The 25715-nt window shown below is 46.5% G+C and overlaps 1 protein-coding gene across 7 annotated transcripts in view; it reads left to right on the top strand.

The window, feature by feature from the left end:
- The window catches only part of OSBPL3 (oxysterol binding protein like 3), a 123883-nt gene that overhangs the window by 65925 nt on the left and 32243 nt on the right, over positions 1–25715 (top strand). For 4 of the 7 annotated variants that reach the window (XM_051962702.1, XM_051962703.1, XM_051962700.1 and 1 more), the window contains 7 exons: positions 2964–3131; positions 5005–5125; positions 8157–8260; positions 8442–8534; positions 10044–10200; positions 19725–19855; positions 22807–22914. In XM_051962702.1, the coding sequence (XP_051818662.1) occupies positions 2964–3131; positions 5005–5125; positions 8157–8260; positions 8442–8534; positions 10044–10200; positions 19725–19855; positions 22807–22914 (882 nt within the window). The remainder of the gene's footprint in view (positions 1–2963; positions 3132–5004; positions 5126–8156; positions 8261–8441; positions 8535–10043; positions 10201–19724; positions 19856–22806; positions 22915–25715) is intronic. The other 3 variants (XM_051962704.1, XM_051962705.1, XM_051962707.1) reach the window with 3 other exon arrangements.

Raw genomic sequence — 25715 nt, 5'->3', positions numbered from 1 at the left:
TCAACCACCCTCAGAGCCTCGGTTTGCTCATCTGTAAAATGAGAGAAGCTGCTGGATGAGATGATGGGGCTTGAGGGAGATGTGAGTCACCTTCCTGAAACAGTATGTCATTGCCTACTGGTCTGGTTATGTTTCTAACATGAACCTCCATTTTTAAAAATTCTAAATGACTGATTCCTTCCCATGTGATTCTCCCCTCTCGATACTCACTAGTTGTGTGACTCTGGGCAAGTCACTTAACCTTGGCTTAACCTTGATTTCTTCAACTTTAAAATGAGAATAAAAAAGTTATTGTGAAGATCAAATGAGATAATTTTTTTTTTATATAGAGACTAACAGAATTGACCCCTGATTTTTTTCCACTTTGGAGGGTCTTGGATATTTTGGGGGTTTCCAGGCTTGCTTATTATGTGTGCAGAGACGTTTGCCATGTTCCACGATAGAGAAGGAAAAAAGGAATAACTGATCCAAGAAGGAAGAGAGGAGAAAATCCTCATGGGGCTTCTAGCTGACTAAATGAAAATAAGCCGTCCTCTTAGAGGGTTAATAGTCTTTGGAAAAACTTGTCTGCTCTTCATTTGAACCTCTAGAGAAATTGGGATTTATAACCACTAAAGTTTGGGGCAAGGGGACGTTAAATTATGTGTGTGTATATGTATATAATTACATTAATCATATCAATATTTATATTATATTAATTACATTATATTAATATTAATAATGACTATTAATTGCTAGCATTTATAGGTCTAGATTCTAGTCAGTGTGACTCCTGAAGTGGTTACATCATTCTCGTTTATATTGCATATTTCTGTTGGACAAAAATCAATAACCATATGTGATATAGTTGTCACTTCAAATCATGTGAATTAGAATCCACTCTCACCCTCCAGAGGATGAGGGGTTCACACTCAGCTGTGAAGAACTTTTCTAGTTTACAAAGGGCTTTATGTAAGAAATATCATTTGATCTTCATCCTGGGAGGTCAGTGCTATTTTATTTATATATATGTATATATATATATATATATATTTCCCCCTGAGGCAATTGGGGTTAAGTGACTTGCCCAGGATCACACAGCTAGGAAGTGCCTGAGGTCACATTTGAACTCGGGTCCTCTTGACTTCAGGGCTGGTGTTCTATCCACTGCGCCACCTAGCTGCCCCTCAGTGCTATTATTACTCCCATTTAACAGATAAAGAAACATGACTTGTCGGGGTTACACAGCTAAAAGGCATTTTTGCCCGCCATCCAAAGCAGCAGGTGTTTCCACAGTAATTCATTTGTTTGATTTTTATAGCTAAGAGAACCTCTGGCTGGAATAGCCTTTCCCGTCCCCTTTCGTTTCTTTTTGTTGTTTATTTGAGCGGCAACTGGGGGTAAGTGACTTGCCTAGGATCACATAGCTAGTAAATGTTAAGTGTCTGAGGTTGGATTTGAACATAGGTTCTCCTGACTCCAGGACTGGTGCTCTATCTACTACGCCATCTAGTCGCCCCTCCCCCTCATTTCTCCCTCAGAGACTCTTCCTTCCCTTGAAGCTTAGCTCAAATGTGCTTCCTTCACAAACTGTCTCCTGATTCCTCCTTTCATCCAAAGCTATTGTATGTATATTTTGTATCGATTTTTCTGGGTATATATTGTATCCTCCCAGTAGAACTTAAGCTCTTGGAGGGGAGAGATTGATACATTTGTGCCTAGTGTATCTTTGTCTATTGTCTTTGTGGCTACAGCACCAAGCACAATATCTGGCACACAGTGGGTACTTATGGACTGCTTGTTAGACTGAGCTGAGCCATTGTAATATTTTTATCGTTGCTTGTTTTTTTGCACAAGAAGTGTCTTCTCCTTGAACCCTCAAAGCAGATTAGCAATTTTATACTATAACAAAAATTGCATTGAATTTTGAATCAAAAATTGCAAAATCCTGCTCCCTTGCCCTGATTAGAGAGAAGGGCTTCTGACCTGGCAAAAATTCAACAGAACAAACAAGCCTTGAGTTCCAGAGACACCTTTAGTATCTGCTGATATTTTCTATCATGTTACAGAACATGAAAAAAATGAGGGAAATAAGCAACACATTTGATGAGCCAAAGAAAGAGGACTGGAGACTTGGGTCTTTTTGGTTGTTCAGCCACTTCAGTTTTATCTTAGTCTTCAGGGCCCTCTTTGGGATTTTCTTGGCAGAAATACTGAAGTGGTTTGTCACCTCCTCCTTCAGTTCATTTTACAAATAAGGAAATTGAGGCAAAGAGGGTTAAGAGATTTGGCCCAGGGTCACACAGCTTTTAAATGTCTGAACTCAGATCTTCCTGATTCCAGGTCCTTGTGTCAACTAGCTGCCCTGGTTTGTGTCTCAGAGAATCCTATCATTGCTTTGGAAGGCAGGTCAAAATCATTAGTGATGAGTCTTTTTGTAATTTATTGCCATTTGTTATGTTTATATATGCATATATTTTATATATATTTAAAAATTATATGTGTATATTTTATATTTCTATTATATATATTATACACAATATATGTTATGTATAATTATATAACATATTACATGAGATACAATATATCTTATATTTATATGTATTATATAAATTGCCATTTAGTATATTTATTTTTTTTTTAAAGAGTGCAGAAGTTGGGCTCTCTCTCAAGTTGGCCAGAAGTATCCCAGGCTTCTCATTTCCTCCACAGATTTCCCCTTGAAATAGCATTTGTTCCAGCCTCCTAAGATTAGAATTCCGACTTTCCAGTGCACATTACTTCAGCCAACATTTATACCGTGCCGGTTTTATGCAGGTGCCGTTGGTATTGTCCAAGCTATGGAGGCTTGAGCATGGATTATATATACCACAGGGCTTTGCAGTGGAGGCCAGAGGAAGAACTTGGGGGCCCCAGTGGCTGCTTTTGATCTTTTTCAATGTCGTGCTTGACGTATTCCACAACCTCGAGTCTCTCTGTTTTAGGTGAAGTCCGAGGAAGTCTTTGATGAGTGGGTGGCCAAGCTCCGTCACCATCGAGTGTACCGTCAAAATGAGATCGCCATGTTCCCACGGGATGTTAACCATTTCTTCTCTGCGTCCACTGTCACAGACTCCCCCTCTGGAGTATTTGACTCTGTTTCAACTAGGAAGGTAATTCCAGATGGCTTGGGATCCAGACATCAGAAGAAAGGAGGAAGGGAAACTGGGAAGGAGGGTGAAAAGAAAAGAAAGGAGGGAGGAGGAGGTCAAGAGAAAGGGAAGGAGAGAGGGAGGGAGGAAGGAAGAAGAGGAGGAAGGAAGGAAAGAGAGTCGCCTTGTACCCTCACCACGTGATGAGTTTGTCTAGTGTCCAGACAAGGACAAGGGGACAGTCCCGTCCTGCTCTGTCTTAATCTGAACACATTTGGAGTCTTTCTTTCCAAGGGCCACATATTGGGGAGAATATTGGCAAGCTGGAAAGTATCCAGAGTAGGGTAATCAGCATAGTGGAAAACCTTGAACTTTTGGCGCATGGAGATCATCTGGGGAAACTGTGGAGGGAGAAGAATAGTCTCAGGGGCAGGAGAACTAGCTTCAAGCATTTAAAAGCCATTATGTAAAAACAGGGTTGGGCTCGTTCTGCTCTGGTCCAGAGAGAGTAGCCGGGGAAGTGAGGGAAGCAGGCTGCTTGGGCTCCTAGTGGCCAAAGATTAATGGGTGTCTTTAGAAAGCAGGAATCTCCATTCACTCAAGGTCGTCAAGCAAAGGTTGGAGGATTTTTATCGAATAATTTAGAGAAAGGATTCTTGTTCAGCTTGGACCAGGGGCCCACTTCGCATCCTGTCCAATTCCAAGATTTTGTGATAAAGTGGAACCTGTTTCACGTGCACACGAATGCATGGATGAGACTTTCTTGTTATTTTTTCTGCTTTAATCATACTTAATTATTTAACTGTGTACAGTCAGTTCAAACTGGAAATTTAGCAGCATAATTGAGAAGAAAAATCACACACACACACAGATATAGAAGGCACATTGTTACAGAGCATTGAATCTGCATAATACCTCCATGGAACAGGTCATGCAAATGTGATTATCTCCATTTTACCGATGAGAAAACTGAGGTTCAGAGAGATTCAAAAACTGGTTTAAGTTGCTTAACTGGAAGAACTGGGACTTGAGCCCTGTGACTCAGTCCATTGATCTTTTCATGAGCTTTGTTTTCTTGTTACTATTTCTGCTCTAATCATATTTAATTATTTAACTGTGTGCAGTCAATTCAAACTGGGGTAACCGGAGAATTTCATAAAGGTAGTACAGTGAGAGGATGTAGAAAAGAGTATACCTCCCTCCTGAAAATGTGTTTTCTATCCCCCATCTGTCTGTCTATCTATGTCTGTCTCTCTGTCTCTCTTTCTCTGTGTGTGTGTGTCTATCTCTCCCTCCTTCTCTTCTCTCTTTTTTCTCTTTCCTTCCCTCCCTTTCTCCTTTCCTGTTTCTCTTTTTCTTTACTTCCTCTTCTCTTCTCTCCCTCCCTCTCTACTTTCCTGTCTGTGTGTCTCTGTCCTTCTCTTTCTCTTTCCTTTCTCTCTCTGTGTTTCTCTCTTTCTCTTTGTTTCCTTCTGTCTTCCTCTTTCTCCCTTCTCTTTCCCATCTTCCTTCTCTTCTCCTTCCCCTTCTCTTCAATCTCCCTTTCTCTTTCCCTCCCTTCTTTTCCTTTCTCTGTCTTCTCTGTCCTCCCTGTCCCTCATCTAGCTTGACCTCAGTCCTCCCCATGAATAAATGAACTCACCTAGCCAAGGGTATTTGTAAAAAAAAAAAAAAAAAAAAATTCCACATGATGTTTTGCTGTTGGCTGGGTCTGTGACCTTGTTACTTTGGCAGAAGGGGAAGTCAAGGACGGTAGCTCCGGGTCTGATGGTGGCTGCCGGGCCTCCCTACCAGGCCCTGGCATCCCATCACGGGCCAGGCTGCTTTGCCATCCTCAGCCAAATCGCTAGGATATATCTGTGTTCCTCACCCCCCTTTGTTGTCTGTGGAACAGCGCGGCAGCATATCAAAGCAGAGCTCGTTGCAGACGGGAAGCAGTTTGTCGTTCGGCTGTGGAGAAGTCAGGTTCCCCATCTGGCCCCAGTCTTGTGAAGACATGGAAAAGTGCTCCAAAGGTAGAGGTTCTAAAGCTCGGGCCGGGTTCATCAAGGGAGATATCTGTCCCCTCTCCACTTTGCCCCTTACCCTTTGTTCCTGAGGTCGATCGATGGGAGGTCACTGCAGGGTGGGTGTTGAGCAGGGGGGATCCTGGGAATCACCTCCTCCTACCCGCTGCTTTCTCAGAAGAGGAAAATTAAGTCCAGCGGGAAGTGAATGTTTCATGGTCATCTAGTGGAGCGATAATAATGGCAGCAACTGATGTTAACAGAGCACCATGAAATAGGCCAAAGTTCTCTGACATGTGTTGTCCCATCCAGCTCTCATAGTCCTGTGGGTCCTACGGACTTCACTCCACAGATAGAGAAATGGAGACTCTTTGAGACTCTCTGATGGTCTCCCTGCTGGTAACCTCTGAGTCTGAGCCTGCCATGCCGGTCACTGTACCACCCTGTCCTCTCCATCACTGCTAAAGCCATACGTCTTTGACAATGAGGGTCATACCTTGGTTCTGGAGTCTGGATTTCACTTCTTTTTTTAAAAGTTACTTATTTTTAATTCATATTGCTTCATGAATCATGTTGGGAGAGAAAAATCAGAGCAAAAGGGAAAAACTAGGAGAGAGGAAAAAAAAAACCAGAAAAAAGAAGTGAACACAGCAGGTGTGTGTTTGCATTCAGTCTCCTCAGTTCTTTTTCTGGCTGCAGATGGCATTTTCTGTCCAAAGTCTATTGGGATTGCCTTGCATCACTGAACCGCTGAGAACCAAAGCTCTCGTAATTGATCATCGCATATTCTTGCTGTTATTGTGGACCATGTATTCCTGGTTCTCGTTTCACTCAGCGATGGTTCTTGTAAATCTTTCCGGGCCTTTTTATAACCAGCTTGTTCATCATGTTTTATAGAACAATAATATTCCTTACTGTTCTATAAAAAACGATCAGCAGGATGATTTCAGAGAGGCCTGGAGAGACTGACATGAATTGACACTAAACAAAAATGAGCAGAACCAGGAGATCTTTGTACACGGCAACAAGAAGATCTTACGGTAACCAATTCCGATGGACGTGGCCCTTTTCAATAATGAGATGATTCTGGCCACTTCCAATAGCCTTGTGATGGAGAAAATGATCTACACCCGGAGAGGATTGTGGGAACTGAGTGTGGATCCCAACATAGTATTTTCATTCTTCTTATTGTTTGCTTTCTCATTTTTTTTTTCTTTTTGATCTGATTTTTCTTGTGTAACATGATAATTGTGGAAATAGGTATAGAAGTCTTTGTTTAACATATATTGGATTATTTGCCATCTGGGGGGGCGGGGAGAAGGGAGGGAAAAAATTTGGAAGACAAGGTTTTACAAGGGTCACTATTGAAAATTATCCATGCGTATGTTTTGAAAATAAGCGTTAATAAAAAGTAGGAAAAAAAAGAACAATAATATTCCATTATCTCCATATACCACAACTTATTCAGCCATTCCCCAGTTGATGGGCATTTATCTACTCATTTTCCAGTTCTTTTTGAACCACAAAAAGAGCCGCTACAAACATTTTTGCCCAAGTGGGCTGGATGACACTTCTAATGGAGCCATTTTGTCTCTGGGGGCTTCAGTTTCCTCCTTTGGAGATGAGGAGGTTGGCGTAGATGGCTCCCGATGTGTGATCTGGGCCTCCTGCAGATTGTCTGTTGAGCATCACTGTCTCCTCTGGGCTTCTTAGCCTCAGATTAGCCGAGCCAGCCTTCTAAGCCACGTCCTCTGGCCCTCGATCCAATGCCCTTTGCCCTACCTTGTTTTTCTTTCCAGGAGTGAGGGGTTGGGCTCCATGACCCCTCCAGGTTCTTAGCTAACAAGAGGTGTCAGGTTGAAACTTGACAGGTAATCTTCCCTCTTCTACAAACACCTCTATGTCCACCTCACTCCTCCTTAGCCGCGTGAGCTTTGTCCTCCCAGACTGCCTCACCTTTGACCCTGGAAAGCTGCCTTTGCCACGGAGGCCTTTCCCAGAGTCCATGGTAAGATTTCCAGATTCAAAACACAAGCTATCAGAGCAATCAACTGATAACGAGAATGGAAGGATTCACAGAGAATGCAGACGTGGGAGCCAGCTGTTGCTCAGGGAAATCTGTTTTAGGCAAATCTGCAGACGGCACTTGTACGTGAAAGTCTGCATCTCCATAAGGAGAAGCCTCCTGCTTCATTCTAGACAGAGCGTGCTATTTTGGTGTTGCCCATGTGGGGCAAGGGTTACTGCCTTCTTTGTGACCTCGCAGCCTTCCCGGGTGATGCAAGCAGGTGTTAGAGTGTGACGGCCATTCCTGGGGAGTTCATTCACGAGCTAGGAGCTGGCCTGAAAATGGGTCCCAAAAAACATGAAAAGCCCCAGAGGGATGCTCTGACACAGCATTGGGATGGGGAGATCGGATCTTATTGACCTTATAGGAAGATACACATGTACTTGTTAATGGAGAACTTTTTTTTTTTTTTGCATTATTTAATTGGATAAAGAAATAGAAATATGGTATAAGATTTTATATTCTTTTTTTTTAACTTCACAAACATTTCCTAGGAGACCTTGTGACAAGGAAAAGGTTATGTTGTGTGTCAGCCGCACAAACAACTGACAGAGTATACCATTTTTCCCCCCTTGTCTGCCACCTCTCTACCAAGAGGAGAGAAAGCTGTTTCATTGTCTGCTCCTGGGGCTGAGATCAGTCATTACAATTCATCAGTGATCAACTCCCACCTAGTGTTGTCGTTATTGCCCTGATTTTATTCATTGGTTCGCCATTTTGTAGGTTCTTTCTTCTTTATGCTAAACATTTTGCCAAATTCCACTTATCCATTGTTTCAGCGCGGCACGATTCCCATTGTTCATATATCACAATTTGCTCAGTCAGAGGAGCAGGTTCAGATCCTGGCTCTGCCCTTTATCCCATTTCCTTAGACCTTTTTCCACTTTTGTAAAATGAGGGTTTGGACAAGATCGTCTCTACCGTCCCTTCCTGTGATCGCACTTCCCTTCACTTGTGTTCCTGTTCCTGCAGACCTGGCCCACTGTCACACCTATTTGGTGGAGATGAGTCAGCTCCTCCAGAGCATGGAGGTCCTTCACAGGACTTACTCGGCCCCAGCGATAAACGCCCTTCAGGTCAGTGGGATCCCCGGACTCGCCCGCCTTTCCCCCTCCGGGCCCGGAAGACGGGCGGCTGCCGGTCGGTCGCCGTGGCCCACCGGCTGCTGGGGATGGGGCTTGGTGCTGCTCTGCTGGGCCCCGGACGCGGTCTGCGGAGCCTCATGCTCTGTCCTCTCTTTCCTCTTTTGTGCTGAAGGGTGGTGCTTTTGAAAGTCCCAAAAAGGAAAAAAGGCCCCACAGACGGTGGCGGGCGAGAGCTATTAGCAAGGAGGCCAAAGGAATGCTGCAGGTAACCTGAGCCCCCCGGGGACGCTCGCCCCGCTTTGGCTGCTTCTCTGCCCTTTGTGGCAGGGGACGCTTCTGGAAGAGATGCGCACTCAGGGGCAGAGCTAGGAATACCGGGCACCTCTGTGGGCATCGGGCCGACCCCAGGGGACCGAATTACTGACTCGCTCCCCAAAGGTCCCGGGCAGATACTGAAGGCTGGGGGATTGACCTCTGAGGAACAGAGAGCTGGGGGCAAGCTCCTGCTTGGGGCAGGGAAGGTGGCCTTTGATCACTCCACTGGCGTAGTGGGTCCCTCCATTGATGTTAGAAAGCAGTGATAGACGGCGGTTCCAGAGGCTCCCCCTTCTCTCTCCTTCTGAGCTCTCCTTCCCTGCCTGAGCTGGCTCGTGGCTGATGGTGGCCCTTCCCGCTGCCTCAGATTCTGCTGGCTCTGCTCAGAATCTGAGAGGCCTCGAGCTGCTTGGGGCAAAGGCTTGTCCGACTCCTCGTGTCCCTTTTGCTCACATGCTGCCTCCCCCGCCCCTTCAGAAGCCGCTGGGCCCAGGGTCACTCTTCTGGCCCAGCCCTCCATATTTAACAGGGATAGCCACTAGGCCAAAGCAGCGGCCTGGGCCCTGGGCCTTGCTCTCAGGCAATAACTGCCGCCGAGGCGAGGAAAGCTGCTTGGACGGCATAAGGCCACCTTTAAAGCCAGGACCCCCAGGTAGACCTTCCTTGTTTACAGGTGAGGGGGTCGAGGCGTAAGGGGCGAGCTGATGTCCAGTTTCCCGCAGCTAGTCAGTGTTTGAGGCCGGGATCTGAATCCTGAATCATGATCCCGAGTCCTGTGCCTTGATCCCTGCATGAAGCTGTCTCCCCAAAGAACCGGGGGACCGATCAATGTGGGTATTGTCCCAAGGATGCTGACCGCAGCTTCTCCATCCCAATTTACTTAAAGGCACTGAAGGATGTTCCAGGAACAAATAACCATCTCCTGGAAATAAATTCTCTCCAAAATGGGAAGGGACAATCTGCTGCTAGATCTGTAGATGGGTCCCTTGCAGTGATGAGCGCTGAATAATCTACACGCCTAGTTTCGTGATCGCCCTGTGAGCTAGGGGCTCGGTTGGGCCCTGTTTTTCACCCAGCCCAGGCCCCACAGCCGATTTGAACCCCTGACTCTAGCTAGCACTTGCCTCCCTCGCTCACACTATTGGGACGACTGAGGCAGCAGAACGCCACGCTTCCCTTTGAGCTTTTCCCAAAGCGAATGTGGCGTCTTGCCCATTTCCACTTCAGTGGAAGCTCTTGGGGACGAGCTAGTTCTCAGAACTCAGGTTTGGGGGGCTTTGGGGGCTCCTCTGGGGCCGGAGGAGACGGTGCCATCTGCCTGGGGTTTGGCCCGGCCCCTGCTGTCCGAACCTCGACTCTGGCAGGTTGCTTGGGGAGAGGGGGAAGGGAAGGAGGTGGGGGACGGAAGGGCTCTCCCTGCTCCGCCCTTCAGGAACCTCCTCTGTTGCTGTCGCCCCAGGTCCCCAAGCCTTATTCGGGCCCAATCAGGCTCCACGCGTCCAATCCGAACTTGTCGACACTGGATTTTGGAGAAGACAAAAATTATTCTGATGGCTCCGAGACCTCGTCAGAGTTTTCCAAAATGCAGGAAGACCTGTGTCACATTGCACACAAAGGTAAGGACGCGTTTGTTTCCCTCCATATGGAACGTTGCTTACAGCGTTTCTCAGTGTGGCGTTGGGGGGACTGGCCGCTGGCCGTCCTCGGCTCGTCCCTGACCAGCCGTCCCTGGGCATCTTCTGAGCACGAGAGAGTGAGTGACTGGCCCCCTGCCCTCTACCGTGTGTCCGCGGTGGGGCCGGGACTTCCTGCCCTTCTCTGTCTTCTCCCTCACCCCAAACTCCTGCCGCCTCTGGCAGCTCTTTGAAACAGTAGTTAAAGCTTGCCCCGTTCTCAAGGTCAAGCCCAAGTGTTCGAGCCGTTTTAAGCGGATACTCAGTAGTTCAGTGGCTCTGCCATCTGGGTGTGGTCCTCCCTCCAGATTCGGATTTGGTGACCCACGCCTCCTGCCCCTCCCTTTCCCTAAGCGTGCACCAATAGATGGAGACCTTCCTTGATTTCCCTTTTCCTCTCACAGATCCCCATAAAGACCCCGAGCTGCCCATTGGTCCTCCTTCAGTCCGTCTTTCTTGCTTACACATTCAATCAATCAGTGAACGTTTATTAAGTGTCTACTGTGTGCCAGGTATTGTAATAAGCCCTCAAAGAGCTTACGGTCTAATGGGGGAGACAAGAAGCAAACAAATATATACACAGAGCGAGTGTTAGACATTGCTTAGAGCAAGCTCTTTAATCCGCTTTTCCGTAATGGGCCGTGGCCTGTTCAAGCCCATCATGCTCTTCTTCAATATCTGTGGGCAATCTCATTGCTGACGGATCCTAGACTGAATGCAACCTCGGAGACATCTAGCTCCATGTGCGCATTTTACAGATGAGGAAACTGAGCCCCGCGGGGGAAGTGAAGGGGAAGTCGCCCAGGTCCACAAGAAAGAGCCGAGGGCTCTCCTGGCTCCAAGCTCAGGTTCTCTGGGCGAGGCTGCTTTGCGCCCTTTAGAAGCCTCCCTGCCTTTCAGTTATACAGAACTCCAGCCAGAGTCCCCCTCACAGAAGGCTTCCAGGAGAAGGTGAGAGACCCGGGCCGGTTCCTGGCTCATAAATCTTGACCTTTGGGACAAAATTGCACCAGCCTCCCCTCTCCGCAAAGTGCTTGACGTCATCTCATCTGTCCCTGGAAAGGACCCTGAGAGCGTAGTGTTATTGGGGTCCTCGCTTTGTGCACGAGGGAGCCCAGTTAAGTTATTTGCCCAAAGCCACGGAGCTCGGACTGTCCAGGGAGGCGCTGAGCTCGGGCTTCCCCACCCAGGAGCTCTGAAACGAGGCATCCGAGGTTCCACAGCTGGTGGACAGCAGAACCGGAACCGGAGGAGAACCAAAACCTGAATCCTTCTGGGCCCCACTTTGTCTGGCTGGGGGAGGAAGAGCTGGGCTGGATGCCTGGGGGGCCCTCTCCAGGCCCAAAGGGATTGATGTGGTTTTGTGTGTGAGTGTGAGTGTGTGTGACTGTATGTGTGGCTGTGTCTAAGTGTAGTGTGTGAGTGTGTGAGTGTGTGTGTGTGTGTGTGTGTGTGTGTTTGTGATTTTCCCATGACTTGATAGCTCTTCTCTGGGACTCCTTCGAGACCTCGGTCCGTCCACACTGACCTATCCTGGTCCTCTGTTCACGGCCTCCCATAGATCCTCCCGGGAAAAGCCGCCCAAAGCGCCGGGGGCCGCCCTCTTAATCTTCTCTGGTCCCGGCATCTGGGAAAGCCCATGGACCCGTTCCCAGAATCATGCTTTTAAAGGCATCAAATAAAATAGATAAGATTACAAAGGTGACTAATAATTTTGAAATGCAGTTACATAAAAAAAATGGTGGCAGGTGAAGCTTGGCAGCTCTAGGTTTTGCTGCGGGATGGCACCAGTGAAGAGTCTGAAATGTCCATCAGTCCGTGGCCTCCTCTGAGTCCGGGCCCAGCTCTCCCGCTTTCCCACTCTCCTTACCTCCCCCTGAGCCCCCTCTGAGCCCGGGCCCAGCTCTCCCGCTTTCCCACTCTCCTCGCCTGCCCGTGAGCCCCCCCTGAGCCCGGGCCCAGCTCTCCCGCTTTCCAACTCTCCTCGCCTCCCCGTGAGCCCCCCCTGAGCCCGGGCCCAGCTCTCCCGCTCTCCTCGCCTCCCCGTGAGCCCCCCCTGAGCCCAGGCCCAGCTCTCCCGCTCTCCTCGCGTCCCCGTGAGCCCCCCCGAGCCCAGGCCCAGCTCTCCCGCTCTCCTCACCTCCCCGTGAGCCCCCTCTGAGCCCGGGCCCAGCTCTCTCGCTCTCCTCGCCTCCCCATGAGCCCCCCCCTGAGCCTGGGCCCAGCTCTCCCGCTTTCCCACTCTCCTCGCCTCCCCGTGAGCCCCCCCTGAGCCTGGGCCCAGCTCTCCCGCTCTCCTCGCCTCCCCATGAGCCCCCCTGAGCCCGGGCCCAGCTCTCCCGCTCTCCTCGCCTCCCCGTGAGCCCCCTCTGAGCCCGGGCCCAGCTCTCCCACTTTCCCACTCTCCTCACCTCCCCGTGAGCCCCCTCTGAGCCCGGGCCCAGCTCTCCCGCTTTCCCATTCTCCTCACCTCCCCGTGAGCCCCCTCTGAGCCCGGGCCCAGCTCTCCCACTTTCCCACTCTCCTCACCTCCCCGTGAGCCCCCTCTGAGCCCGGGCCCAGCTCTCCCGCTCTCCTTACCTCACTTTCCCCTCTTGCTCTGGCTGACCTTAATCCTTTGACCTTTGGCTTGTGGCTGTATGGCCCAAGAAAATTCATTAACCGTGTTATAACTATAGTTTACATTGATTTAACTCTTCAGTTGCCACAAAGCACCTCATTCGCTGGGTATTCGATTCCCACAGCAACCCTGGGCAGTAGATGCTCTTATTAATTCCATTTTACAGATGGAAACTCAGGATGGTTGAGGTTAAGTGACTCTGGGGTCTCACACTAAGTGTCTGAGGTAATCCTGCAGTGAATCTGATTTGAGCTGGTTATTGAAGGAGGCCAGGGAAGGAAGCCAGTGGAGGTAAGAGTGACCAGGGCACAAAGGCTTGGAGTTGAGAGATCCAGTGTTTTGTTTAAAATATTTCAGGACATTCCATCAGAAAGTAAGCATTTATTAAGCACCTACTACAGCAGTCAGTAAGCATTTATTAAGCACCTATTACAGTAGTCAATCAGTAAACATTTACTAAGCACCTGCTATGTGTCAGGCATTCTAAGTTCCGGGGGATGCAAAGAAAGGCAGTTTTTGATCTCATGGAACTCACGTTCGAATGGGGGAGACAACAGGCAGACTCCCTGTACAAACAAGCTCTTGCCAGAGAGAAGGCAGGGGAAGGAAGAGGACTTGGGAAAAGCTGTCTGGAGCAAGTGGGGTCCAGCTGGGACTCAGGAGTGAAGGAAGCTAGTAGGCAAACATGAGGAGGGAGAGCATGGCAGGTGTGGGGGACACTCAGAGGAAACGCCTGGAGGCTGGAGATGAAGGGTCTTGTTTGAAGAATAGCCGGGAGACCTATGTGACTATTTTGAAAAGTGTATTTGAGTCCTGTGTTCCAAGGAGGACATGGGTGTGAAGTATAAGAAAATCAGAAAAATGAAAAGTACAAGAAAACAAAGAATAAGAAAATGGGACTAGACCAGTAGTGCTTTTACTACCCAGGGATTTTGTGTTTTATCCTGGAGGTGAGAAATAGCCAATGGTGTTGAGGAGTGGGTGGGGGCGGAGATAATGGACAAGAGTGGGAGGGTCTTCCTGAGCTGAAGAGACAAGGACAGGAGGCGGGCAGATCCCACAAGCCATTGCCTTAGTCCTGGTGTGAGATGGCGGGGACTGGGCAGGGGGCTGTATGTGAGAGCTGCTGCAAAGGTGAAATTTGTAAACTTTGGCCCCAGCTCAATAGTGAGAACAGTCAGAGACAGCGAGGGTCCTAAGCTGGAGCCTGGGGGTGGGGGTGGGGGGCTTGCTCCCCACAGTTACAGGAAGGTAGGAGCTGGGAGGCTTTAGGGGAAAGACAATGAGGTCTGTTCTGGACTTGCTGAGTTGGCGAGAGTTGCAGGAACATAGATTATATGCAGAGGAATAGAGAATGAGAGGCTGCCAAGGGAGGAAGGGACCAGCTTATGAAGAGCTTGAAATAGCAAATAAAAGAGTTTAGATTTGACTCTTTTCTATTTAAACTCCGGACTGGACAGTACCTTGTACACAGTAGGTGCCTAATAAAAGTTGAGTGAAAAAAATTTTTTTAAGTATCTGATGTAGGATTTAAACACAAACTTCTGAGTAAGTCCAATTCTATTTGCACATTTCAGAATGATGTCATCCTAGTAAAAAAAAATTAGTCTACCCATTTTTAAGTATGTAGCTGTTGTTAAATGGGTATTCCTGTACATGATGTGAAATAGCAAAGCTATTTTTTCAATCGGCAAACTATGTCAGATGCAGTAATGGCGCTTTATTGGCTGTTGGCAGAGGGAGGTCCTGCCCACCTCCGCCCTGACAGCTGGTGCTGGAGCAGTTACTCAGAGCTATGGCAGGAATAGATGGGAACTAGAGGCCATATTTACCTGTCATACGAGGTAGCCCTGAATCCATTTGGCAAGCCGCTTCCAAGTGGTTGAGCAGTGACTAAGACTGCTCGAGGATCGGTTTATTTATTTATTATTTTAATAACATGATATTAATAATAATATTACTTTTTCATTTTTAGATGAAGGAGAATGTTGAGGTTCTTCCTTGAAAGATTTTTTCTTTCTGAACTCTAGTTGTCATTTCAAACAAAGCAAAAGACTATGACATTTAGACCTGGAAGGGACTTTGGAGGTCATCTGTCCAGTCCTGTCAGTTTCCTGAGTAGTAATCTATATGGCCCAAAGATATCACCCATCATAGGTGGGATTAGAGCTGTCCGACTCCCTTCATTTGATTGAGGCGCAGACAAGAGAAGGGATTTTCCCTACATCTACACAAATGGCAGGGCTGGGTTTTGAACCTGGGTCTTCTGCCTCCATAGTGTGTGCTTTTCCCACCAAACCGTATCATCTTAGGAGCCAGGGAGATTTTAAAATGAGAGAAAATCAAGATTTATTGTCATCTTTTGTGAATGCTCGAAAACAAGCAAACAGACCAAAATAAAAACCCAATCCAAAGCATTCTTTAGCATATCTTGCACGCTGCGTACACTTAATAAATGTTTGCTTAATTGGATAGAACTTAAAATATTCCCCAAACAAAGAATTCGATGGTGATGAAGCGAAAAGTCTTGCTTCTGGCATTTGGAGTTGACTCTAAAAAGCTATTGTCGTAGGAGGTTTGGTTCCCCATTTGGGTGATAATTGCCGCTAAGACAGTGACGGTGACTGTCTGGCTCTCTTGCCAGGGATATGAAGATATACTATCACTTGCACCTTTTTATCTTTTTTTCTATTAAAAACAAAGCTTGCTAGGAACAAATAAACAGCTAAGAAATTGTTTTGCAAACAATCAGAGATGTCCATGGGAGAAAGTGTTCTTGAAGTGTCTGGAAGCTGCTGTTTGCTATTACTTTGGACATCCACAAACACAGATTTATTCCTTCTACCTCCACGACCTCTTTGACCTTGTCCCTTCTCTAAGACGACCGGCCAGACACTAGAACGCTGGACCTGAGACCAATTATCATCTCAGACACTTGGCTCTGGGCCCTTTAGCTCTCTGTAAAATGGGGGTATAAAAGATAACATCTACCTCCCAGAGTTGTTGTGAAGGCAATCTGAAATAATGATTGTAAAGCGCTTTGAAAACTTTTAAAGTACTGTATACATGCTAGTTATTATTTTTATTATCGTCCCTGTCCTGGTTCCGGATTTTATTATCTAAACTATTATTATCACTAAAATTGAAGCTTTTGTTGTTGTTGTTGTGACTTTTTAAAAATTCAGAACTTTAGATGAACACTTCCATGGGCAAAGTGAATTGTAGGCACATTTCTATTACAGATACTTTGATTTTTTCCTTTGAGGTACAGTGTGGACGGGGCCCATCCATTTGGGCAGCGGCGTCGGCAAAAGCGTTGTCTGCCGTGTCGTTTGTGTTTCCCCCTTTCTGCTTCATGAACCCCAGTTTACTTCACACTGTCATTCTGGGATTGTCCCCCAGGGTTGGAGATTTTCATGGCCATATTGTTCCTCTTCAACCACACTCTTAGAGTCTAAGATAACCTCAATATGGAAAAAAAAAATGTATACAAGTTGCTATGATAGGTCTTAAACCCCCACTGGTGTACTTCCATTTGTACAAAATCAATCAAAGTGATACCAGTGACTCTTAATCATAAAACATGTATTAAAAATTAAGGCAAGAGCACTAGTAATGTTATTTATTCATTAGAAGGCAAGAGCAGGTACAATCAAATTCGATGTATTTCTATAATATAGAACTATACATATAGAGAAAAAGTACAGTCCACCCATAAACCTGAATCATATTATATGTGTATACAATATATAGAGTATCCATGAAAGAGAGAGAACGCATTTACAGACACTTAGCTGGGAGGCACATGAATGAAGTAACCTGCACACCAGAAGCATTTCACAGCTCTGGATTACAGGCCTTGATGCCCTTGACCCCTTCAAGAAAAATCTGTACCTCAGAAACTGCTTCTCTGATAAATGCTCCTCTTGGTCCTCTCCAGTCTCACGATGCGCAAAATTTATTGTCTTCTGCTTTCTAGCCAATAGCTCAGTGACAGCCTTTTAAATTCACAGCCACATTTAATAGGGCACTAAGAAAATGTTACTCTTTTAGCAGTGCAAATACATACATATAATATACCTTCCCAGTATGTTACAGTCCCCCAAAGGGCAGTTCTCTGTCTGCTCCTCAGAACGGTCTGGATCTCTGCTCAATATTTTATAAAGTTTTTTTTTCCCTCTTACACAATTGTTTTTGGCCACATTTAGCAAGCAAGCTCTTCTCGTAGGAAAGGAGCGGTACCTTATATAAGTGTATAATGAATTCAACTTTCAAAGTGTTCCTGCTTGTTTGTCTTTCTTTTGGTTTCTTTTTGTTTTATTCTGTGCCTTGCTTTTTTTTTTTTTTTTTTCCTTTTTCACTTCTTTATTTTTAAAATTTTGAGTTTCTCAAATACTAATCTCTAAATATGTTTCTCTCTCTATGTATGTGTGTGTGTGTATATATATATATATATGTATATATATATGAAAATATGTGTATGTGTGTGTGTGTATGTGTAGCTGTTTTTCTATCCATATAGAGACCACCCCCTCCACCCCCCCCACATTGCATTTTTTTAGTGGCAAGTAATTCTTTCCAGCCAGAAAAGTACAAAACTCTCCAAGGTGACTCTCTGGACTGTTCGGACAATTGCCTAGCCAGTTTTTCATTCAACAGGGATTCTGTTTTCTCTTCTGAAAAGCAAAGCCAGCTCAAGCCTCCTCTCCAATAAGCCCAGCTTATAATAAAAAATTGCAAAGCCTGTTTCTTCCCCCTCATCTCTTTGTCTCTTAAGCCATGAGGAACTGCCCGAGTTTTCCCCCCTTTCTCATGATACCGATGGCTCCACCGAACAGTGAATGTAGAAAGTTCTGTATATGCAGCCGCAGAGTTGAGCTCTCCTCCCATCAGCACAGTAGCTGAAGAGCCCTTTGAGCCAAACGAGCCTTTCTGCTGGCCAGTCTGCAGAACGTTCCCTTTCTGCCAATCAGCAGCAGGCTCCCATCCAGGCAGCTGCAGAATCGGTGTTCTCAGCTGGAACCAGCTGTTTGATTGACCCTCTATGGCTGCTTATGATCCCTTCTGTGCTTGCTTCTTCTCCCTGCCTTTATCTTCTAAAGACTCATGTCACAGCCTCCTGAAAAATATGGACCCCACCGTCCCTTAATAATAATCTCATAGTCTCCAAGCAGTCATTCGATTCTCAGTTTCAATTGTAAATGTTAAATCTCTTACAAAAAAAATCCCAAGCAACAATCAGCCATAGAAAGTCAGCCAACGGATGATAATGCCCCGCAGCCCGAATTACCTCCATCATTCTTCTGACTTCAAACACACCCTCCCAGTATATTACAGTCCCCCAAAGGGCAGTTCTCTGTCTGCTCCTCAGAACAGTCTGGATCTCTGCTCAATATTTTATGTGAGAGACTCTTTCTTCATAAGCTGATTTTATAAGGTTTTTTTCCCTCTTACACAATTGTTTTTGGCCACTTTTAGCAAGCAAGCTCTTCTAGAATGAAAGGGGCGGCACCTTACATAAGTGTATCATGAATTCAACTTTCAAAGTGTTCCTGCTTGTTTGCTTTCCTTTTGGTTTTCCTTTTGTTTTATTCTGTGCATTGCCTTTTTTTTTTTTTCTTTTTCAATTGTTTTTAATGTTCCTTTTAAAATTTGGAGTTTCAAATTCTGTTGCTCCTCCCCCTCTTCTACCCAAGGCAAGCAATACGATACTCCATTATACGTGTGAAGTCATGCAAAGCTCATTTATGTATTAACTACATTACCAAAAAGAGGGCAAGAAACCGAAACAAAAAGTCCGCTCCCCTCCACACCCGTTCATAGTTTTCTCTCTGAGACGGATGACGTTTTCCATCATAGTCCTTTGGGGTTATGGTAGAGTGGATCATTGTCTTGATCAGAGCAGCCACGTCTTTTATAGTGGATCATCCTTATAACATTGCTGTTCTTCTGTACGACGTTCTTATGGTTCTGCTCATTTCACCTCGCATCAGTTTGCGTAAGACTCCCCAGGTTTTTCTGAAACCATCCCTCTCATTTCTCATGGTGCAGTCATGTTCCACAACAACCATATGCTTGTTTGGTCATTCTCCAGTGAATAGGCATGCCCTCACTTTCCAGTTCTCTGGTGCTCATTGCTTTTAAATGTTTCAGTGACCTTCCCTTCTTTTTTATTTGTTGGGAAGGGAACTCTTCCCTCCCAACTTCCAGCTCCCACTCCCAATTGGGGAGGGGGAGATATTTGCAATAAATCACTTAAATTGAAACTTGAAAAGTTTAGTCACATTAGCTTATTATCATTAGACTCACAATATTCAGTGTGTGTGTATGTGTGTGTGTGTGTGTGTGTGTGTGTGTGTGTGTGTTTATAAAGTAAACTGCATTTAGTGGAAGAGGTCTAAAGGCCCAGATATTGCCTTGAACCTCTTTGATTCCTAAAATGGATTGTTCTGGCACAATGTCAACCAGCCTGACTCAGTGTTCGAGAGCAGCTTTCATAGCGTGTGACGCTGTGGTTATTATGGGATAAGGAGCTAACCCATGTATGAATATGAATTTGAGTGTGCATTTGTGCTTTATGTAATATTCACAGATGCAACACTTTTTCTTTTCTAAATCTTCCCCCTTAAAAAAGGCTAATATTTCTGATCCTATTATCCATTAGATTGTAAGCTCTTTGAGGCTATAAGCTCAGGGATTTAATATCCCCAGCTCTTATCATAGTATTTGGCACACAGTAGGTGCTTAATAAATGTTTATCAATTGAATGTTGGGATAGTAACTTATTTTATTTAATTTCAATTTTTTTAAAACTCTTCCTTTTTTTTTTTTTTTCCTTTAAATCTAGTTTACTTCACCTTAAAGTCAGCTTTCAACACCATATCAAATGAGAGGGAGAAACTGAAGCAGATCATGGAGCATGAGTCTTCCTCATCACCCTCTGCACAGATCGTGGGTCTGAAGCATGCCTTATCATCTGTAAGTGACATATGTGTTATAGAGGGAAGCTGCAGAGCTGTCCTAGCAGTTAAAGGGTGCCATGTGTATGCAGTGCTGAGTTCAAATGTGACCTCATGCGCTTAGTAGGTACATAACTCCTGGCAAGTCATTTGGCATCTGTCTGCCTCAGTTTCCTCAACTATATATGGGATTAACAGCAGCACCTACCTCCCAGGGTTGTTGGAAGAGCAAATGAAATTTTTGTATAATATTTCTCAAGTACTTAGCACATAGTAGGAGCTTTACAAACATTTCCCTCCTTCTTTCTTGCTCATATCTTCTTACCTTGTCTGGATTCTGGGTTTCTCGGACAGTTCCTGACAGAATAAACCAATTAGATGATCGTTATTTTTATTCAACAAATTCAACCAACAATTATTAAGCACTTAGTGTATATAACCTTTAATATATTAGAGTCCTCAGGCAAAGCTAAAATGTAAGTTTCAGAGTTTGGATTCAGGGCCTTGCTTTGTGTTAACTGGGGCCTTTCTAAGTGACCTCAGAGCAGGAGCTCTGTCTGTAGGTGGGGCAGGGAGAATTCACACTCAGGTGATCTTTCGCACATGATTGTAGGCGGAGCAGGGAGAATTCACACACATTGATGGGCTGCAGTAATAATTCACAAGTATGGAGCATTTCATTTTGCTGCTTCCTTGGAGTTCATTTGATCCTCTCTATAGCTCTGGGAGGGAATTGCTGCTATTATTCCCATCTTACAGAGACCATGTGACTTGTCCAAGGTGGGAAAAGGGGAGATCTGTTCAGGAAACAGCTCGCTGGAATGGGGTGCTTGGGAAGGGGCGTTACACGGAGCAGACCGGTATGGGCTGGGCCAGTCTGCGGAGGGCACTGGGGGCCGGGCCCGGGGGTTTGTCCAGGATGGGGTCAGCAGAGGCACAGACTTAGACAACTGTTGTTTGGACTAGCTACGAGCCAGCTCCTGCAGCACTTGGGGCTAGGCAAGTGGGACCGTTTTCACCCTCCTCCATGCTCAGGTGGACGTGCTCTGACCTTCCTTTCCATGAGATGTTCACTGATTAGTCAGATGGAAACACAGTTGACCCTCTGACCAATGTGAGCGTTGGCGAGTTAGTTAGAACAGAAGGAACCTTTCTTTTCCTTATGGGATTTCTTCTTAGAGTTAGCCAGGGATCAGTTTTGTGTGTGTCTTGCTCTTTATGGCTGAAGGTATGGAGATGAAGATATAAAGAGGGAGGAGGATCCAGTAGGAGTCGCACTGCCATCAGAGGAGAGGGGAGCTGCACTTTTTCAGTGAGATTTGTGCCTTTCTCTCCAGCCTTCCAAGAGCTGCAAGAGAGACAGCAAATCTAAACATGTGATGGACAAAGTCCTAGGAGAGCATTTCAACCATGATTATGTGATTTTTTTTTGTCTTCCTTCCTTCTTCCCTCCCTCCCTTTTTCCTTCCTTCTCTTGTTTCTTCTTTCCTTTCTTCTTTTTGTCTTTCTTTCCCTCTTTTTCTCCTTCCTTCCTTCCTTCCTTCTTTCCTCTCTCCCCTCCCTTCTTTCTTCTTTCCTTATTACCTTCCTTCTTTTCTTTCATTCTTCCCTCCCTCTTTCTTTCCTTTCTTCTTTGCTTTTTCCTTCCTCCTTTTTTTTCCTTCCTTATTGCCTTTTTTTCCCTTCTTCTCTCCCTTCCTTCTTTCTTCTATTTTTTCTTCCTTCCTTCCTTTCTTTTAATTAAGCAGGTATTAGCTGCTGATAGAGCATCTGGGCAGTTTTCTTTGTCAGTCACAGGAAGGGGAGGAAAGGGAGTCAGTCACGAGCAGCCTGGCAACAGAGAGTAAGAAAAAGAGACAGGGAGGCCATGAGCCAGACTGGCCGTGTCTCGGGCTCAGCCTGTAATGGTGTAACAGTTTGATGCCCATTTTCCATCCTCCTCCTAACAAGCTGCCGTGTCGCTTCTTATCCTGATGCAAAAATTCCAACCTGGAGCCGGTACAAGCGGGATGAAATCCGGCATTGCAGGTCCCCTCTTTTCCAGCATCTCCAGCCCGCTGTTTCTATAGGTTTAGACACAGTTCTGTTTTAAAAAGTTGTTCCTAATCAGCTTTCTCCACAAAGGCCCTCCCTCCCTGAGGTCTAGAATGATGACCCTGAGTTCTTAAAAGCTGTGCCATGAGGAGGAGAAACTCTGGCTAACTCTGCCAAGCCAGAACTGCTCTGAATATGGGCCTGGAATAGATTGTGCTTCTCTCAGCCTGGGGATAGAGAGGAACGTTTCTGAGAGGATGACAGGCTCACAGATTGAGAGCCAGGAGGTGTCTTATCTTAGAAAACTTTCCTCAAGAAAACATGGAAATGTTTATTAAGCACCTACTATGTGCCAGGCCCTGGGGAGAAAAAAAGAGACAAAAGATAGTCTCTTCTCTCTAAGATCTTACAATCTAGGATTTTTAACTGCAGCCATGAACTTGCCTTCATTTTATTTTATTTTTTCAGTATAATGGGTTTCCTTTGTAATTCTATGTGTTTTATTTAATTTATTTAAAGATATGGTTCTGAGAAAAGCCCTATGGGCTTCCCCAGACCCTTGGCCAGGGGTCCATGTCACACACAAGTCTGAGCTGATCCAGCCCTTCTCCTTTTCATGATCAAAGCAGGGTCCCAGAGAGAGAAACTGAATGGCCCAAAGGCGCACAGTAGTAAGACTGATGGTCGTGTGGCGCATCCTCGACGGGTGCCATTGAGACCTGGCAGAGGTGGAAAGAGGGAGCATGGGTACTTGCGGGAACTTGGCAGAGGGTCTCATGCTTTCTTGGGGGAGCAATGAGGGCGAGCGGGGATTCTCTGTAACTGAGAGCCGTGGCCTGACCGCCTCTCTCAGCAATCTCCAGCCCACCAGTTCCTGCCCTTTGTGATGCAGCTTGTCTATTAATGCGGCCCCAATATTTTTTTAACATGTTCCAGGCCCTAGCACAAAATACAGACCTTAAAGAGCGCTTACGTAGAATCCATGCCGAGTCCCTGCTCCTCGACTCTGCTGCCGGTGCCAAGTCAGGTGATGGTCTGGCAGAGGTGGGTATGGGCTCCCCTCCGTGACTGCAGCCCCCTCTCCGCATGATTCCCCTTCCCCATGCACGACGCAGCCTGACGCGGCCGTTGTTAACGGTGCTCTGAGCCCCGCCGGCATCCCCCCGCGCTGCCTAAGACTCCGTGCCAGGAGGGACTGTTCTCTCAGGAGAACTGTAGAGCTAAATTTAAAAATGGTTAGTCAGAAGCCCCTTCCCCTCTCATTTATCTCCATTTTCTCCTAAATATCCTCACTTTCTATCAGGGATGTGTGTGTGTGTGTGTGTGTGAGAGAGAGAGAGAGAGAGAGAGAGAGAGAGACAGAGAGAGAGAGAAACAGAGAGACAGAGAGAGAGACAGAGAGACAGATAGACAGACAGAGACAGAGACAGAGACAAACAGAGACAGAGACAAAGAGGCAGACAGAGAGACAGAAAGAAGGGAAGGAGAGAAGAGAGACAGACACAGAAGCAAGAGAGAGAAAAAAGGGAAGGAGAGAGAGAGACAGAGCGGGGAGGAGACACACACACACACACACACACACACACACACACACACACACACACACACACATATACACAGAAAGAAGGGGGGAGAGAGACAGAGACAGAGAGAGAGATTTTCAAAGGAGCCCTTGGAGGTTCTCACAGAAACACCTATTTGCCTCCTGGGAGCTCTGCTTTCCCAGTTCCTTCTACAACATCCCTCCTCTTTCTTTATTCTCTTCTTGAAATATTTTATGGTAAATAGTGATAGAAAAGGGGGCCACCGGCTCCTACAAGGGGAAGTTAAACTTGTTAACCAAGTTGAAGTTTCTAGGCCAAATGTGCATCAGAAAACCTGGCTTTCAGGCAACTGCAAAATGATGAGATCTTCTCCCTGTTCCTCTAAGATGAGGAGAATGTCTCCAGATGGGCGCATTCCCCAGAATTAGCTGTGGGAAGGGGCAAATAAGGTAAAGGGTTTTATTTTTAGTCATTTGTTGTTTATCTAAGCCGGAGCAGATTGGTTTAACGCGACATGCATGGCGGCGTGCATTTCCATTCCAGAGAGCCGTGTTTGCAGTGGAGTGGAAGCTCCCAAGTGGCTGCTGATGAATCTGCATGTTTCTGCTTCATTTCTTCCTTGGTGCATGTGCCCAAGAGCTGCTCGGAAATCTCTGTCACTGTTACTGCCTCAAAATAAACTAAACATAAGCAACCAAGTGGGTTTCCTCCCATTTCACTCCATAATGTGATTCCTGATTTCTGGGATTTGAATTTTTGTTTCCTTGTTTCATTCCCTTCCTCCTTCCCTTCCTCCCTCTTTTCCCTTCCTTCCTTCCTTCCTTCCTTCCTTCCTTCCTTCCTTCCTTCCTCCCTCCCTTTCTCCTTTTTTCCCTCCCTCCCTCCTTCCCTCCCTCCCTTCTTTCCTTCCTTCCTCCCTTCTTTCCTTCCTTCCTTCCTTCCTTCTTCCTTCCTTCCTTCCTTCCTTCCTTCCTTCCTCCCTCCCTCCCTCCCTCCCTCCTTTCTTCCTTCCTTCCTTCCTTCCTTTCTCCCTCCCTCCCTATCTCCCTTTCTCCCTTTCCCTCTCTCTTTTCCTCCCTTCCCCCTCTTTCCCTCCCCCCTCCCTTCCTTCTCTCCTTGTTTCCCTCCCCCTCCCTCTTTCTCTGCCTCTCTTTCCCTCTTCCTTCCTCCCTCCCTTTCTCCTTTTTTCCCTCCCTCCCTCCTTCCCTTTCTTCCTTCCCCTCATTTCTTTTTTTCTTCTTCTTCCCTTTTGTTAAAGGTGTCTAATGTAATCTTCCCGTGTGTACAGCTCATTTCCCTGTGCCGCTTCCTATCTGGATTGGAGTCATTATTTAAGCTTTCAAGGCCAACAGTTCTGTTACTGCTCAGTGCCTCTCTACCCTCCCCGGATCAGTCCGGGACATGTCCTAATGGACGCACCACACCCTTGTTGCCAGAACAGATGCCTCTGGGGTTTTAATCTGTGAGGTGTGGACTTTTGTATTGCGTCCTGATTTAGAAATGGAAGCGGCCTGTTCTAGGTGGGGCTGCTGCAAGTTTGGAGGCAGAAAAACCTGAGTTCTAATCCAGCCTCAGACACTAGCAAGTCACTTCTGTTTGCCTCGGGCTCCTTTGTAAAATGGGAATAATAAGAGCACAACAATCCCAAGATTGTTGTGAGCATCAAATGAGATAACGTGAGGTCAGAAGTGCCCTACAAATGTTAGCTGCCATCATCATTCTTAAATTTCCCTGAAAAATGGCCTGAATCGGTTGCTCTCAGTCTTGGATCCAGTGGATTCCACTGGGTCTGAAGATCTTGCTGGAGCTCTGGGTCTCGGCCCTAAAGCCCAGGGTTGCCCCAGCGAGAGGGGGAGAAGGACCAGACTCCCCTCTGCTGGACAGGACCAATTCTTAAGCAGCCGGGGACAAAATGTTGCCATTATCAGCCATCAGAGAGACTTGAGTTAAACAGATCGGAGCCAAGACTTGCATTTCTTAGTGAAATATTACCTCAGAGACACGGCTGCCACGTGGAAATGAAAAAACCAAAAACCCGAACCCTGATAGCCTGAAAGGGAGGGGGCAGAGCTGATGGGGCTCAGAGGCAGGAGGCCTGTGGGGCTCGCGCCTCGGGCCCACCGCCCATCCTCCAGGTGCCCAGGCCGGACCGCCCCCTCTGAGGCCGTGTCCCGGACGCTGCGGACTCAGAAATGAATTAACCCGTGCCCTTCCTCCTGGGGTTCGGGGCCGGGGGGAGGAAATAGCCTGAGCAGTAGCACAAGGGCAGTGGAGGCAGGAGAGCCCTCGAGACTTCGGCTG

Source organism: Antechinus flavipes, chromosome 5 (assembly GCF_016432865.1).
Source record: "Antechinus flavipes isolate AdamAnt ecotype Samford, QLD, Australia chromosome 5, AdamAnt_v2, whole genome shotgun sequence".
Classification (NCBI taxonomy): Eukaryota; Metazoa; Chordata; class Mammalia; order Dasyuromorphia; family Dasyuridae; genus Antechinus; species Antechinus flavipes.
This window is presented reverse-complemented; position numbering and strand designations above follow the sequence as displayed.